The following is a 13,711-nucleotide window of genomic DNA, read 5'->3' on the forward strand; positions in this document are numbered from 1 at the left end:
GTTTTGTACGATTTACAGTATGGTTGAAAACTTTTTTTTTTGGAAACGGCCGAAAATTCATGCGCGCGCGGATGTCATCCATATAATCAAATCAACATGGCCTAACGGACGAAGAATATACAATTTGATAGACATTCTAGCTGTAAATGATTATGGTGTGATACAAGATACAACGTAACGCTTCTTGTATTGCTTGTAGAGGACGGAATATAAAGGACCGAACTTCAAGTAACCTTCACACAAAGGCCAATGTGGAAACATACGGATTTAGATTACTGTTTCAGTTACTTCTTTGAGACAAGGATTTCTCGAGTCTCTTTTGAAACAACGCGAAGAAGATATAGTAAAGACCTAGCTGGGATGATTTATCAAAATCATTTAGCTGAAAGGTTATTAAATATGCAGTAAAATGTGAAATTATACCAGTAATTCGATCAAAAATAATCGTCTTGCTGCCAACATGCACGGCACAGTCGTTTGTTACGCTGTCAGTTATCTATTAATTAATCTTTAACGTTGTGCGCACTCTGTGAACATAATCAGACAGTCTACTGCGTATGTAAGATTGGAGTATTAATCAAATGTCTATATTTAGTATGTTTCGCCCATCCGTAACCTTGGTGTAGAGGTCGGAGTGGTATATCTTATAGTGGTTGACATTTGAGCTGACTGAGGATTCTGTCTGGATTACACTGTGCTTTTGCTTTGAACCCAGTTCAGACCGGGCTTTTGTAATATTATATCGTATGGGCATTTTACAATGCGATCTTCTTATGCCATGTTTTGGATACACACACGTATACACTCACACACAAACAGACACACACGCGCGCGCATGCACGCACGCACACACACATACATACACACACACAGACACGCGCGCACACACAGACACATACAGACACACACGCACGCACGCGCGCCTACACACACACATACACACGCGCGCACACACACACACACACACACACACACACACACAAAATACATGTACAATAAATTTCCGTATCTGTATAGCCGGTAACACACCAGCTTCGCAGGCACGCGGCGCGGCAGCAGCTAGCTATATCACACCGTATATAGTATAAAAATAAGCATTAGCCATAAAATTACACTTTGATATTAGTTTGCCTCATCATTTGACAGTACAAAGTAAACAGGATTTCGTTTATATTTAACCTCGTGATTTCCGGAAGATCCCCAGAGCTTCCTTCTGTGTAGATCGATGTCGGCTCTCTCCCCTCTGTGCACGGGTGGGGATAGATCCTTCCGCGCTGAGGAGAACCTGTTCACCTTTGGATAGTGATAAATGCGCGCAGTGTGAAGGTGCCGATGACATGTTGATGTGTGCCGCAGTACAGGGGTGTGATCACAGGGGCTGATCATCTGGGTACTTATGCCTAGCACGTGCACACGCCACGGGGATACTTGAAAAGGAGTTTCATACGAGTAATATTCCGTTAGAATGAAAGCTCTCTAGTTGTGTTTAACACATTTACGTTTAACGTTATCCAACAGAATAAGAAAAAATGTCTTACCGAATCCTCGGGAATTTGACCCACTTCCCTGGCGGACGGCGGAAGGTATAGACTTCTGGTCACCTTTGACCCACTCCTGACGTCACACATCCCGAAGATCTGTGCGCGTCAAGAAAGTTGGTTAGACCTGAGAAAGGCTGATGGATACGGCTGAAAAATCGTCGAGACATCTTTCTTTTTGTGTTGCATACACTTATAATCTCCAGCCGGATCTTTTGGTGGTTGCAAGACAGTATCAAAGTGGCTAAGCAGTTTCCATTTGCAAGACAGTTACCTACCATGTTTTTAAAAACACAAAAAATAACCTAAAGCCTAAACCTCTGCTTGTAGAGTAAGAAGATTTTGCCATGTTATTTACCATTACTTTAAAGGTTTTTACGTTAGGATTTTTGACGGCATTATACTGTTCTATGGCTGCCGTTCTGTTCTATCCTGTTCTAGCCTGTTCTATGGTGATAACAGTTCTGTCTTCTGACCGCCGTTCTGTTCTGTTCTATCCTGTTCTAGCCTGTTCTATGTTTATAACAGGTCTGACCGCCTTTCTCTTCTATCCTGTTCTAGCCTGTTCTACGGTGACAACAGTTCTGACCGCTGTTCTGTTCTCTTCTATCCTGTTCTATGGCGATAACAGTTCTGACCGCCGTTCTGTTCTGTTCAATCCTGTTCTATGGCGATAACAGTTCTGACCACCGTTCTGTTCTCTTCTGTCCTGTTCTGTAGCCATTCTGTGACGGTGCGCACAAGACGGTGGGGATGACGCCGGTACGGTTTAAGATGGAGGAGACCCGGGAGGTGTGGTTATGCGGCTGTAAACAGACCAGCGACCGGCCGTTCTGTGACGGGACCCACAAAACAGACGCCGTACAGAACACAGAACTCGGACAGAACGTCGCTGCTTAGGAACCGTCTCTAAGTTCTGATCTCCAAGCAGATGTTAGGAGTTCGCGAACTTTTTTTGCGACCCCTTAGGGGCGAAATCATTTTTTTACATGACTGTCGCTCTGAAAATATTTCAAAATTAAATCAATTCATTCTTTGTGGATTTGAAAAAAATGGGATAGGGCCGAATGTTCCTATCGTTACTACCTCTCAATATCTGCTTGGAGATGTATCGTCCTAAAACAATCAGGGTGTACAATTTATGTAAAGAATGAGAGCTCCGTGTATACTAAGAGGCATATATGGGTGGTTAGTCCTACAGACGTCCATAAGGTTAAGAGCAAATTTGATAAATTAATTGGATGGATGGATGGATGGATGGATGGATGGATGGATGGATGGATGGATGGATGGATGGATGGATGGATGGATGGATAAATGAAGAAATGAATAGATGGATGGACGGATTGATGAATGAGCGTTTTGTGGAAATCATACATTGCAGACTAAAATATCTACAAACTATAAAATGTGCCATTCTCTAAATAAAGGTACCAATTCCCCACACAATCTTCCGTAAAGTAGGAATACTGTAATTCCTGATTTTTTCACTGTACTTTTATGTTCACTGTTTTCACTCTCACTTCTGTACAGTGAACTTATCATTACAGTTAACAAATAATTCCTGTACTTGTTTTTCCTGCACCTGTCGCAACCGTGAAGATGTCCATTTTTCTCAGACCGTGAAATTTTGCTACCGTGAACATAAAGTGAATTACAGTAATTTTACCACAACTGGACTAAATGCTAGAATTCGTAGTCGCGTGTAGCCGAACTACAATGTACTACTACTAAGGAATGACAAGACCTGTTTTTGTGTTGTGATTGGCGGTTACAAACCGTACTGCGTACGGCTATCACACATGTGATGATATGTACGTGTTAGTCACTTATGTGTTTTGAATTAAAAAGTGTCTGTGAGGTGGGGTTCTTGACTACAGAGGGCTGGGTCTCAGTTTTTGCTCATTGCAATGGCAGATTCACAATGTGACAGGGCACCCAAGTAAGGGCACGATCACATTTCCAAGCCGGGGCCCGGCCGGGTTGTTTGCGTGAACGAAAAATAAACAATTAGTATTATAAGAGTATACACAAATAGTGCTCATGGTTAATTTTCTAAAACTTTTTTTTGTTTGTGTGTTTTGCTGTCTTATATCATTTCGTTCCATACGACTGCCCGGCTGGGCCCCGGGTTGGGAAATGTGACCGCGCTGGGAAATGTGATCACTGCAGTGCTGAAGCCTAAAATACTAGTAGCTGGATCCAATCGTGTATAAGCATGGATCTGGGACAATAATCCGGCTGATTGTCAGGCTTTGCCTTCATAATCCATACTGTATCTGGCCCTGATTGGTGCCAAATTAATATAATTTCCCACAGGGGTCAGTCTTAGGGCCAGAATTACTGAACGATCTGGTGTTGTATGTATGCGCATAATTCTATGGCTGTGTCATATTCACACCAATGATTAATGTTATAACAGAGGGTGGCAAGACTATCGATATAATATCATAGCCGCGTTGAGATCACAGTCTTTATATTAGAAATTATGGAAATTATATCACACGTTTTCAAGTTTGTCCCAGTGAAATAGAGATACTGGCTGGCTACATTGATTGTATAGAATTCATACTGGCGTTACGCAAATGAATATAAAGTTGTCATTGATACATTGTTCTTTCACGTTTATTCGCCGTTGTCAGTTTCCGTTGTGAAGTCAGTAATCTAACCGAGCTTTACAAAAAAAAGGATGCCATCAGAAGTGGAATTCGAACCCACGCCAAGTGAAAAGCATGTCCGAGACTTGAGAGAGAAAAAAAAGAAAATTGTGGTTGGCTTCATAATCATATATACGCACGCAGGCAGATAGGTTTATTTATTTTTTGAATGGAGAGAAACAAGAAATTGAGATTACCAAAAATGTTACTGTCAGAAGTGGGATTCGAACCCACGCCTGGAGAACCAGACTGCGACCTGAACGCAGCGCCTTAGACCGCTCGGCCATCCTGACATTGTTAAACAACCGGTAGCTCATGTATGCTCTGCAGGATTGTTTACAAAAGGGTCATATTTACCATGCACACACACACACATAAATAACTTGTCGTTATAACAGATACCGCTGAGCGGCGTTTTTGAGCCGTACCGTTTTGTGCATTTGACGGCTGTTCATCATCGACTATCAATCCAGTTTCAAAATGCAGTATAGTTTCCTTACTGACCTGAACGTTCAAAAATATCGTATTGGTCTATAGATTACGTGCTGCTTTTGCTAGTGAAGATCATGTCCGACACTTAAAAGCAAAATGCTTTCAACGTTGGCTTTATAATCATAGATACGTTGGCAAACAGTTTCACACAAAATACTTGGCATTAACAAAAAACATTATTGTCAGAAGTGGGATTCGAACCCACGCCTGGAGAACCAGACTGCGACCTGAACGCAGCGCCTTAGACCGCTCGGCCATCCTGACATAGCTGTGCGTTTGATTGCTCTTATGGATCAAATTCCAGAATGACGCATTGCGCAACGTTAACCCAGACGTGATCAGAGGTCATTGACCGCACAAACATCTATTTATAACCACCGTTCTTTGACTGATATGTATGCTGCTTGGGCTTGGGCCATTTCACTTGAAGAAGGAATAAAAAATGATTTTTAGGTTTACCATTTTCTACATGTCAACAAGCGCTTTCATCTCTTCATGTTTTTTTTACATTCTCGATCTGTATGTTTTTCTACTGACTCCAAAATGTACTCTAATTTGCTAGAACTTAGACATGTTAGAAGTGGAAATACCAAGGACTTGGAAATACCTAGTACCTCGTGTGTTTATACCGATTTTATGTGTGGTTCTGCTTTTATATACAATTATGTGGCAGCGATTACTAGTACTTTTGCTCTATTGGGACTGCTTGGAGATAGAAATAACCGCCTTTATTAATAAAAAAAGATGAAATCGCGGTGCAGAATATTTTCTGACCAAGCTATCGCCATTAAGTCCTTACCCCTTACCCTATAATATAACCTTATGATATAATTTGTCCCAAATAATCCAATGATTTGTGCTGTAGAAGCTCCCCCCATCGGGCGGTGACCTTTGTGCACCTGTTCGCCCCGTCCCGGGATGATTGACAGCGTAATTGTACGACCGGGGCACATCACGTGATCAACAGGCGGCGGCTTCCCTTTGATTCCCGGCCCAGCGCGCCTCGCTCGCCAGCGATGTCTCTGTGGCGCAATCGGTTAGCGCGTTCGGCTGTTAACCGAAAGGTTGGTGGTTCGAGCCCACCCAGGGACGAAGCTTGCTATCTTTTTGGAGCAAGTTTTGTTAATAAAATAGACCTCATAGAACAAAATCACGGTCAATTACTAGTATCCCGACAAATTTCAACACAATTTTCATTTTTTAAAAATAATTTTTACAGCGGTCCCTAAACCCAAACAGTACCAAGAGAAACTCAGCACCTAGACATGAAACTATGCGCACATGTACTTCGAAATAGCAACCAATTATTTGCAATGATTTACGAAGAATTGAATTTTTGTTTCCTGTACGTTGACTGTCTAAAACTGGCTCAGCTTTTGTTATCCCTGAGGCCTCTTACCGGAAGCCTTGTGGGATCTTGTGGGGCGAGCCACCGACGTCGACACGACCGGCCACAGAACTTTCCTGGTTCAGATTTCTTAACTACAAGCTTACGTGAAATTATAGCCTGATAAACCTTCTTTTATCTGAAGTATTTGACTGAGATATGATATGTTGCATTACTGTTTCCGTCCGTCGGGTGGCGCTAATTTTGCACCGTGAAATCGGTCTTCGCTTCGGTTGACAAACTGAGGTACCGTCAACGTTCACTAGTCGGCGCTTCAGAACCGTATCGAAATGACGATCCTTTGGCTTTATAGAATGCAGTATTCTAATGATGTTCGAGATAATCAAGTATAAAGACATACACAATAAGAACCAACTGATGAAATATATTGCATAATATAAACATAGACATATAATAAGGCAATCTCGTATATTTGCACACATAATAAATAGCCAATGGCTCAACAGGGAGCAAGCTAGCCTATTGTTTATTCACAAGATAGACAAATACGACGGTTCAACAAAACAGGCATAAATTAGCATTCTAGTATTCCAAACTTGTGGTTGCACTATAACATTAAAATTGCACTTTGTATCGTAATAATAATAGAAACTTTATTCGCAAAATCATGCCCGAAGGCTAATTGCTTTTACAATCAAGAATAAAACACATTGCAATACAGCAACAGGAGACAGGTACCCCGGTAACAACTGTCTGGAAAAAACTTCTACTTCTACTACTACGCTAGCTATTATGAGGTTCGACTTCTTCTTTGAAGGCAGTGGATAATGAATAGTCCCACATTCTGCATAATTAGTGGGTTTTGTGATCTTAGTAGAAATGCAGTTTTTTGGTGATCTTCTAAATGACGAAAGGATGGAGAAATTGTTGTAACTGTCTGAAATAAGCTGTTTCTTTCGGTCTCATAGTGAGGACACTGGCTAACAAAATGTATTTCATTTTCCACTGCATTCATTGTACAATATTTACATAATAAGTGGTGGTCTTCACCTCGAAGCTAATCCGACAAAGAGACCGTTACAACTGACATACATACGTTACCGCGGCTTAATTTCAATTTTGCAATCAACTAAATTTGCCCGGGTCATGACCTGCCGTTCGTTATTATCTATGTGGGTCAAGTCGAGGTCACCACGGGCCAATCACGTTGCCGATCGGGGGTTAAGCAGGGTCATCCGGAAAGCAGTTATCATATTCGTCACACGATTACGGTTTAATGCGGCTTTACTAATGTTCAGGGGTACCAGAGTATAAGTGAAATTTTCCGGAATACAGTGCAATTTTACGGAATACAGTGCAATTGTATTAGTATACAGTGCATTTTTACTATTAAAATTCCACTGTATACTAATACGATTGTATTGTATTCCGTAAGATTGCTCTGTATACTAATACGATTGTATTGTATTCCGTAAAATTGCACTGTATTCTGTAAAATTGCACTGTATTCCGTAAAATTGCACTGTATACTCTGGCACCCCTGATGTGAACCAGAGAAAGGATACACATTACAGTACATGTAACATGGTGACTAGTACTAGTAGTAGGTCCCTTAGGAGGTTATCTCCAAGCAGATGTAGTGAGGGAACGCAGTAAGTTGTCCTTTGTGATTTCTGAGTCAGGCAACGATTTTCCCTTCCAACATCTACTTGGAGATTTTTAAAAAACGAGGTGTGAATTCACTGAAGATAATATGATGATGCTTATTGTTAATTACTCTAAGAATGGTTTATAAAAGGATATTATGACCCTCCAAGCAGATGTCAGGCTTCCTTAGGATAACATTTATAACTCATCATTTGACATAGACCTTTGTCGCAATTTCTAGTTCTTTTCTTGTAGTATCCTGAGTTTTCCGTTGACGTGAGCCATGAGAAGTATTTACCCCCGCCCAGTCCGAATCCATCAGTCCCAAAGTGTCCCCTCGGGCCGCGCAGTTGCCATAAGGGAACCTCAGACGGGGGTATCGGATCACCGGCCTTCCCATAGTTCCCAGCCCGCCAGCTGCGCAACACAGCACACGCTTCTACAACCCGCTACAACCTTCTGTTACAACGCAGATACAACATACTTCAGCGTGCGTACAACTCACATGCACTGAGGAGAATTTCGCCATCTCCAAGGATACATCTCCACAGGTGAGAAGTAAATTCTCCCCTACTGTTGCTTGTTGTGGTGGTTTAGTTTGCGGTTTGTTGATGCGGGAAGGGTGGTCGGTTATGGGGATAATTTTAGCCCGGCCGGCATATCGCACGAGTGACCTCCTGAACCGCACTATACATGTAGCTGTTTTGTTTACTAGTTTATAGCCAAGCTGACTGGTAGAATTACACCACGACAAGCAACATGTGAACTATTTTCCATGTAAAAGGGACAACTATGCAACGATAACTTAGCTCTTGATCTAATTAAGAAATAATTGAAATTTCTAAACTTGAAAAAAAATTACAGAGGTTGTGCTTTTCTCTGACAAAGAAAATATAAAAGAAAACTCAGATGTACACAGTTCTTTTCTGTTTTTTTATTTTACGTCTTCTTCTATGGGCTCACTGGTTGTATCACTTTGTGTGTAAGAGTGTAACATTCCATGATTGTTAAAATTACAAAGGTTGTTTACAGCATATTAAGATGAAATAAACATGATGTATTGAATAGCTTAACTTTGAGACTTTATCTGCAATCGAACCCAAACGAAAATGTGTTGAAAGCGATATTTTCTTATTAGCCCCAAATCAACCTCACCGGGTCCACGTAACTCATTTTCATTCGTGCCGTTGACTCAAAGCTTCATCGGAAAGGTAATAAAAACGTATTGATTTCGATGCCCTGATATAATTTTCATCCTTCAGACGCCATCAAATATTCCTTAAGTTATCGATTTATAGATATAAATCGTGTTCTCGTAAAATAGCTCCCAACATCAAAGATTTGGGTGGTATCAAAAGAAGATACCTTTGGTCTATACGAGATTCAACAAAGCAAACAACCTAATGTACACAATAAACTATTTAAAAATTTAGGAAAACAACAAAGTTGCTACTGTAGAATTATAAACAAACGAGCTCAAAATCATAGTATTTTGTGATATTCATAATGTTGTTGTTTGAAGTACATGTACGTCGTTGCGGTCCCCTTTTACAAGCCCAGTAGCTAATTTTAGCTCGTATCTTTTCGGCACAGTCCATCACTCATCTTCACGCCAAACATTACTCGTACAGCATGATGGATATCTTTATCGTTTTCAAATACGGTGGGTAACAACCGTGCGGTGGGTAATGATGAGGGCATAGACGGGGAGGAGGATCAAGAGGGATGTTAGGGTTTGGGGTTAGGGTTGGGGTCAGAGTTGGGGGTTAGGGTTTAGGGTTGGGGTTAGGGTAAAGTTAGGGTTTGGAGTTAGGGTCAGGGTTTGGGGTTAGGGCTAGGGTTTAGAGTTGGGGTTAGGGTTACGGTTACGGTTAGGTTATGCGGTTAGGGTTGGGGTTAGGGTTAGGGTTAGGGTTTGGGGTTTTAAGGTTTAGGGTTGGGGTTAGGGTAAGGTTAGGGTTTGGAGTTAGGTTCAGGGTTTGAGGGTAGGGCTAGGGTTTAGGGTTGGGGTTGGGGTTAGGGTTAGGGTTAGGTTAGGTTTTGCGGTTAGGGTTAAGGTTAGGGTTAGGGTTAGGGTTAGGGTTAGGGTTTGGGTTAGGTTAGGTCAGGTTTTGCGGTTAGGGTTAAGGTTAGGGTTAGGTTAGGTTAGGTTTTGCGGTTAGGGTTAAGGTTAGGGTTAGGTTAGGTTTTGCGGTTAGGGTTAAGGTTAGGGTTAGGGATAGGGTTAGGTCGGTTAGGGTTAAGGTTAGGGTTAGTGTTAGGGTTAGCGTTTGTGCGTCTGCGTGTTTGTTCGGGCAAAGAAGGTTGACAGTACGTGAATGGGAAGACTAAAATGACAGGAGGTCAAATGGTCAAACTGCAGAAATCTAAAATGGGGTGAACGTGGAGTGAACATGGGGGTCACGAAAATCTAAAATACTTTACGGAAGTTTTATTTCTTCTCTTTCGCTTCTTTGTGTTTTCTTTTGGGTCAGACATAGTAAGTTTGTATAAAATGATAAGGAGATGAAGTAGAAACAAGAAGGATAAGGAAATTTAGACCTTGAAGTAATGTTGTGTTCTTAACATTTTGACATATTCCAGGCCAATGGGACATATACACTTCATATTAATGTTTAACATCCTCTTTGAAGTCAAGCCACAGTAAGAAGAAGAATTGAGTAACAACGTTACATTAATGATCGCGATTGTTATAAATACCGCTTCACATTGTAATAATTAAAATTTCAGTATCAGCTAAAATGAAGAGAAAGGAACTGCCATCTCTGCTTTGTGAACTAATGCATTTGTACTTCATGACAGAATTCGATCCTTTTGTTGTTGTTTTGCCAGCTCACGCTGTTTACTTTAGTGGTTATATTTTGCACCTCTCCGTATCCCCTGATGGACAACTGCATAAACATCTGAAGGACACTTCCGTATGGAATGACGTTTTCCCGCCTCCTTATCTTACATGATTGATGACGTCAAGTGATTGACAGGCCTGTATGACATCTTTCCCCATTTTTTTTTAATTTTCTTATCTGTTTTTTTTTTTAATTCTTTTTTTGTACTACTGTATGACAACTTAATTTTTCGTAGTCAATTTCTAATGCCGAGGTCACATTCCAAACCGGGGCCCGGCCGGGCTGTTGCGATTAACGAATTAATCAATAATAGACGCAAATAGTTCCCATTATTAATTTTTTCACCTTTTTTTTGCTTTGTTGTCTTTTATATCATACTTTTCGTTCCATAAGACTGCCCGGCCGGGCCCCGGTTTGGAAATGTGACCTCAGCATAACGGGCATTTATATATGGTCAATTTACCTCGGTAAATGGCAGAAACTTAGGCGAAAACGTTTTTGGCAATTTTGCACTATATACTGTGAGCACCCTACCTGGTTAATTGCTAATTTTGAATATTGTAATGTCCTAATATCTAGTTTTGGGTCGATAGCGATTATTAATTTAAGCCAAAAGTGTTATCTTACACGATGGTTTTATTACATATATATGTATATAGTATTTCTTGTTTATTGGACTCGTTGATTTTATCTATTTAGTTTTCAAACATGCCTAAACTATGTCATTCATTCCTGTTCATATCATTTGGCTACATCTAATGTTTAGTGTAACGATGTATTCATAATCTGTCAACAAATTAACTTATTCATCCGATTCTGTAACTATGGAATCTGACAGACAGAATATTGGAAAGTAAACAAACAAGAGATCTAAATTTGTAGTGTCGGAAAAACAACAATAACAATCAAACGTTTATGCCAATTCAAAGTCAGGATAATCAAAATATAAGAAAGGATAATTATAGAGGGATACTAGTAATAGAATGGATGTTAGAAAGGGGCAATCCTAACCATTGTTGATGCCCATGAAACTTTTGTTCAAAATTTTAATCAAGCTACTTACAGTTTTCAAAATACATGTATATACAGTTACCTGAGTAACTATTTATGTTTACCGAAGGAAACATATTGTTTTGCTCTGTTTCTTTCATCTTCTTCCGTTCCAAACACTGACCTCTGACCTGGTCGATGACCAGACTGTCTCTCACCATGGTAACTGGTGTTGCGTTACATAATGTTGCAATTTTATAGTAGGAGGGATTTAGACTCCTGTTACCATATATGTGAATGTGTTTGAGTAAGAATTAACAGAGCAGACCCTATGCGAAAGTAAACATTATGCATTTGCTTTGCAAATGTTACCTTTCTAGCTTGTGTATCTCATAACATTGCTGCCTAACCTTCATCAACACACAAGTTGATGGTTTCGATACGGATTCCCCCGGACACCCAGCGGTTTATCCCCGTATAATTCCCTTTTACGGGGGGTTGGACGTGTATCTGTGCCTTATCTGTAGACGATATTGAAAACATAAGTCCAGACATTATGTTCTGATAAGGGAGCTTACGGCAGAAGTGCCATGAGAGAGAGCGAGTTTATTATTAGCACAACTCGATCAAGAACGTCAAAAAAGAATTCCTTGTTTGCCGTCACCCTTGAGCGTAGTATTTTCGAAAGTTTGTCAACGTGCGTTGAAAATAATGAAGTTCCTAATCTAAAATACACTGTACAAAGTACAAACATAGCGTTTTGAAGTGATTGGTCATTCATTATCCTGATGAAGACGACAACTAGTTAGTATGCACCGTGCTTTTCGTCAGTGACTTTGAATATGATTTCGCTTTTAACTTATGATTTTCTTCAAATTTTTCGAAAGTTTTGTACTATCAATAAATTAATAAACCATTTCTTTTAATTATACTCTGATGTTAAAATCAAGATATCTTGATTGAGCAATAAATTTTGTCTAAAACTTGCTATCTACAGTGTTTCTGTGTACATGTACATCAAAATCTCGTTATGTACACGTATTGCTATAGGCGGAAGGGTTACCTGATTGACACAACAAGGTGTGCTACAGGCCAAAATGTAGGCGGAGCAGATGGTGTGCTCGTCACGTGACAGACGAGGTGGCCGAGTGGTTAAGGCGATGGACTGCTAATCCATTGTGCTCTGCACGCGTGGGTTCGAATCCCATCCTCGTCGACAGTCCTTTTTAATTTTTTATATCCACATTATTCACATTTTCAACACAAATACTTTATATTGTGTTGTAACGTTCAAGAAAATATTTTAAACCTTGGAATATCAATCATTTATAAACCTTTAAACGGCCAAAACGAAAGTCTACATGCTAGACAGCATCTGCACGCAAGGGTTCGAATCCCATCCTCATCGACAGTCCTTTTTATTTTTTTATTCCGACATTATTCATATTTTTCACCACAAATATTTCATATTATGTTAAAATGTCCAAGAAAAATTTTTTTTACCATGGAATATTAATTATTTTAAACGTTTAAACGGCCAAAACGAAAGTCTAAATGCTAGACAGCATCTGCATGCAAGGGTTCGAATCCCATCCTCATCGACAGTCCTTTTTATTTTTTATCTCCACATTATTTATATTTTTCAACACAAATACTTTATATTGTGTTAAAAAGTCAATGAAAATGTTTTTTAACCTTGGAATATTAATCATTTGTAAACGTTTAAACGGCCAAAACGAAATTACCCTGCAAAGCATGCGAGATAGCATCTGCACGCGAGGGTTCGAATCCCATCCTCATCGACAGTCCTTTTTATTTTTTATTCCACAATTATTCATATTTTTCACCACAAATATTTAATATTGTGTTGTAACGTTCAAGAAAATATTTTTGACCTTGGAATAGCAATCATTATAAACGTTTAAACGGCCAAAACGAAATTACCCTGCACAGCATGCTAGACAGCATCTGCACGCGAGGGTTCGAATCCCATCCTCATCGACAGTCCTTTTTATTTTTTTATTCCGAAATATCATTCACATTTTTCAACACAAATACTACATATTATGTTAAAATGTCCAAGAAAAGTTTTTTTACCATGGAATATTAATTATTTTAAACGTTTAAACGGCCAAAACGAAAGTCTACATGCTAGACAGCATCTGCACGCAAATCCCATCCTCATCGACAGTC

The 13,711-nt window shown here is 39.9% G+C and overlaps 2 protein-coding genes and 4 non-coding genes across 9 annotated transcripts in view; 4 read left to right on the forward strand and 2 right to left on the reverse strand.

Moving 5' to 3' along the window:
* The window catches only part of LOC109478733 (CDGSH iron-sulfur domain-containing protein 3, mitochondrial-like), a 21,064-nt gene extending 18,479 nt beyond the window's left edge, over positions 1-2,585 (forward strand). For both annotated transcript variants that reach the window (XM_019780452.1, XM_019780451.1), the window contains exon 3: positions 2,259-2,585. In XM_019780452.1, coding sequence (XP_019636011.1) covers positions 2,259-2,438 — 180 coding nt within the window. In that variant the 3' untranslated portion in view covers positions 2,439-2,585. The remainder of the gene's footprint in view (positions 1-2,258) is intronic.
* A 1,819-nt stretch (positions 2,586-4,404) lies between these two features.
* Trnal-cag lies at positions 4,405-4,488 on the reverse strand. The gene has a single exon. It is a non-coding gene; the product is annotated as a tRNA-Leu (tRNA).
* Positions 4,489-4,867: 379 nt separating this feature from the next.
* Trnal-cag lies at positions 4,868-4,951 on the reverse strand. Its single transcript has one exon. It is a non-coding gene; the product is annotated as a tRNA-Leu (tRNA).
* A 754-nt stretch (positions 4,952-5,705) lies between these two features.
* Positions 5,706-5,779, forward strand: Trnan-guu. The gene has a single exon. It is a non-coding gene; the product is annotated as a tRNA-Asn (tRNA).
* Positions 5,780-8,062: 2,283 nt separating this feature from the next.
* Positions 8,063-13,711, forward strand: part of LOC109478711 (phosphatidylinositol 5-phosphate 4-kinase type-2 alpha-like) — a 38,046-nt gene continuing 32,397 nt past the window's right edge. For 2 of the 3 annotated variants that reach the window (XM_019780419.1, XM_019780421.1), the window contains exon 1: positions 8,063-8,233. The gene's annotated coding sequence lies outside the window, so the exon portion shown is untranslated. Of the gene's footprint in view, positions 8,241-13,711 lie in introns of all 3 variants that reach the window. The other variant, XM_019780420.1, reaches the window with a different exon arrangement.
* Positions 12,653-12,734, forward strand: Trnas-gcu. The gene has a single exon. It is a non-coding gene; the product is annotated as a tRNA-Ser (tRNA).

This window comes from Branchiostoma belcheri, unplaced genomic scaffold, assembly GCF_001625305.1.
Source record: "Branchiostoma belcheri isolate BF01 breed outbred unplaced genomic scaffold, Haploidv18h27 scaffold45, whole genome shotgun sequence".
In the NCBI taxonomy this organism is placed as follows: domain Eukaryota; kingdom Metazoa; phylum Chordata; class Leptocardii; order Amphioxiformes; family Branchiostomatidae; genus Branchiostoma; species Branchiostoma belcheri.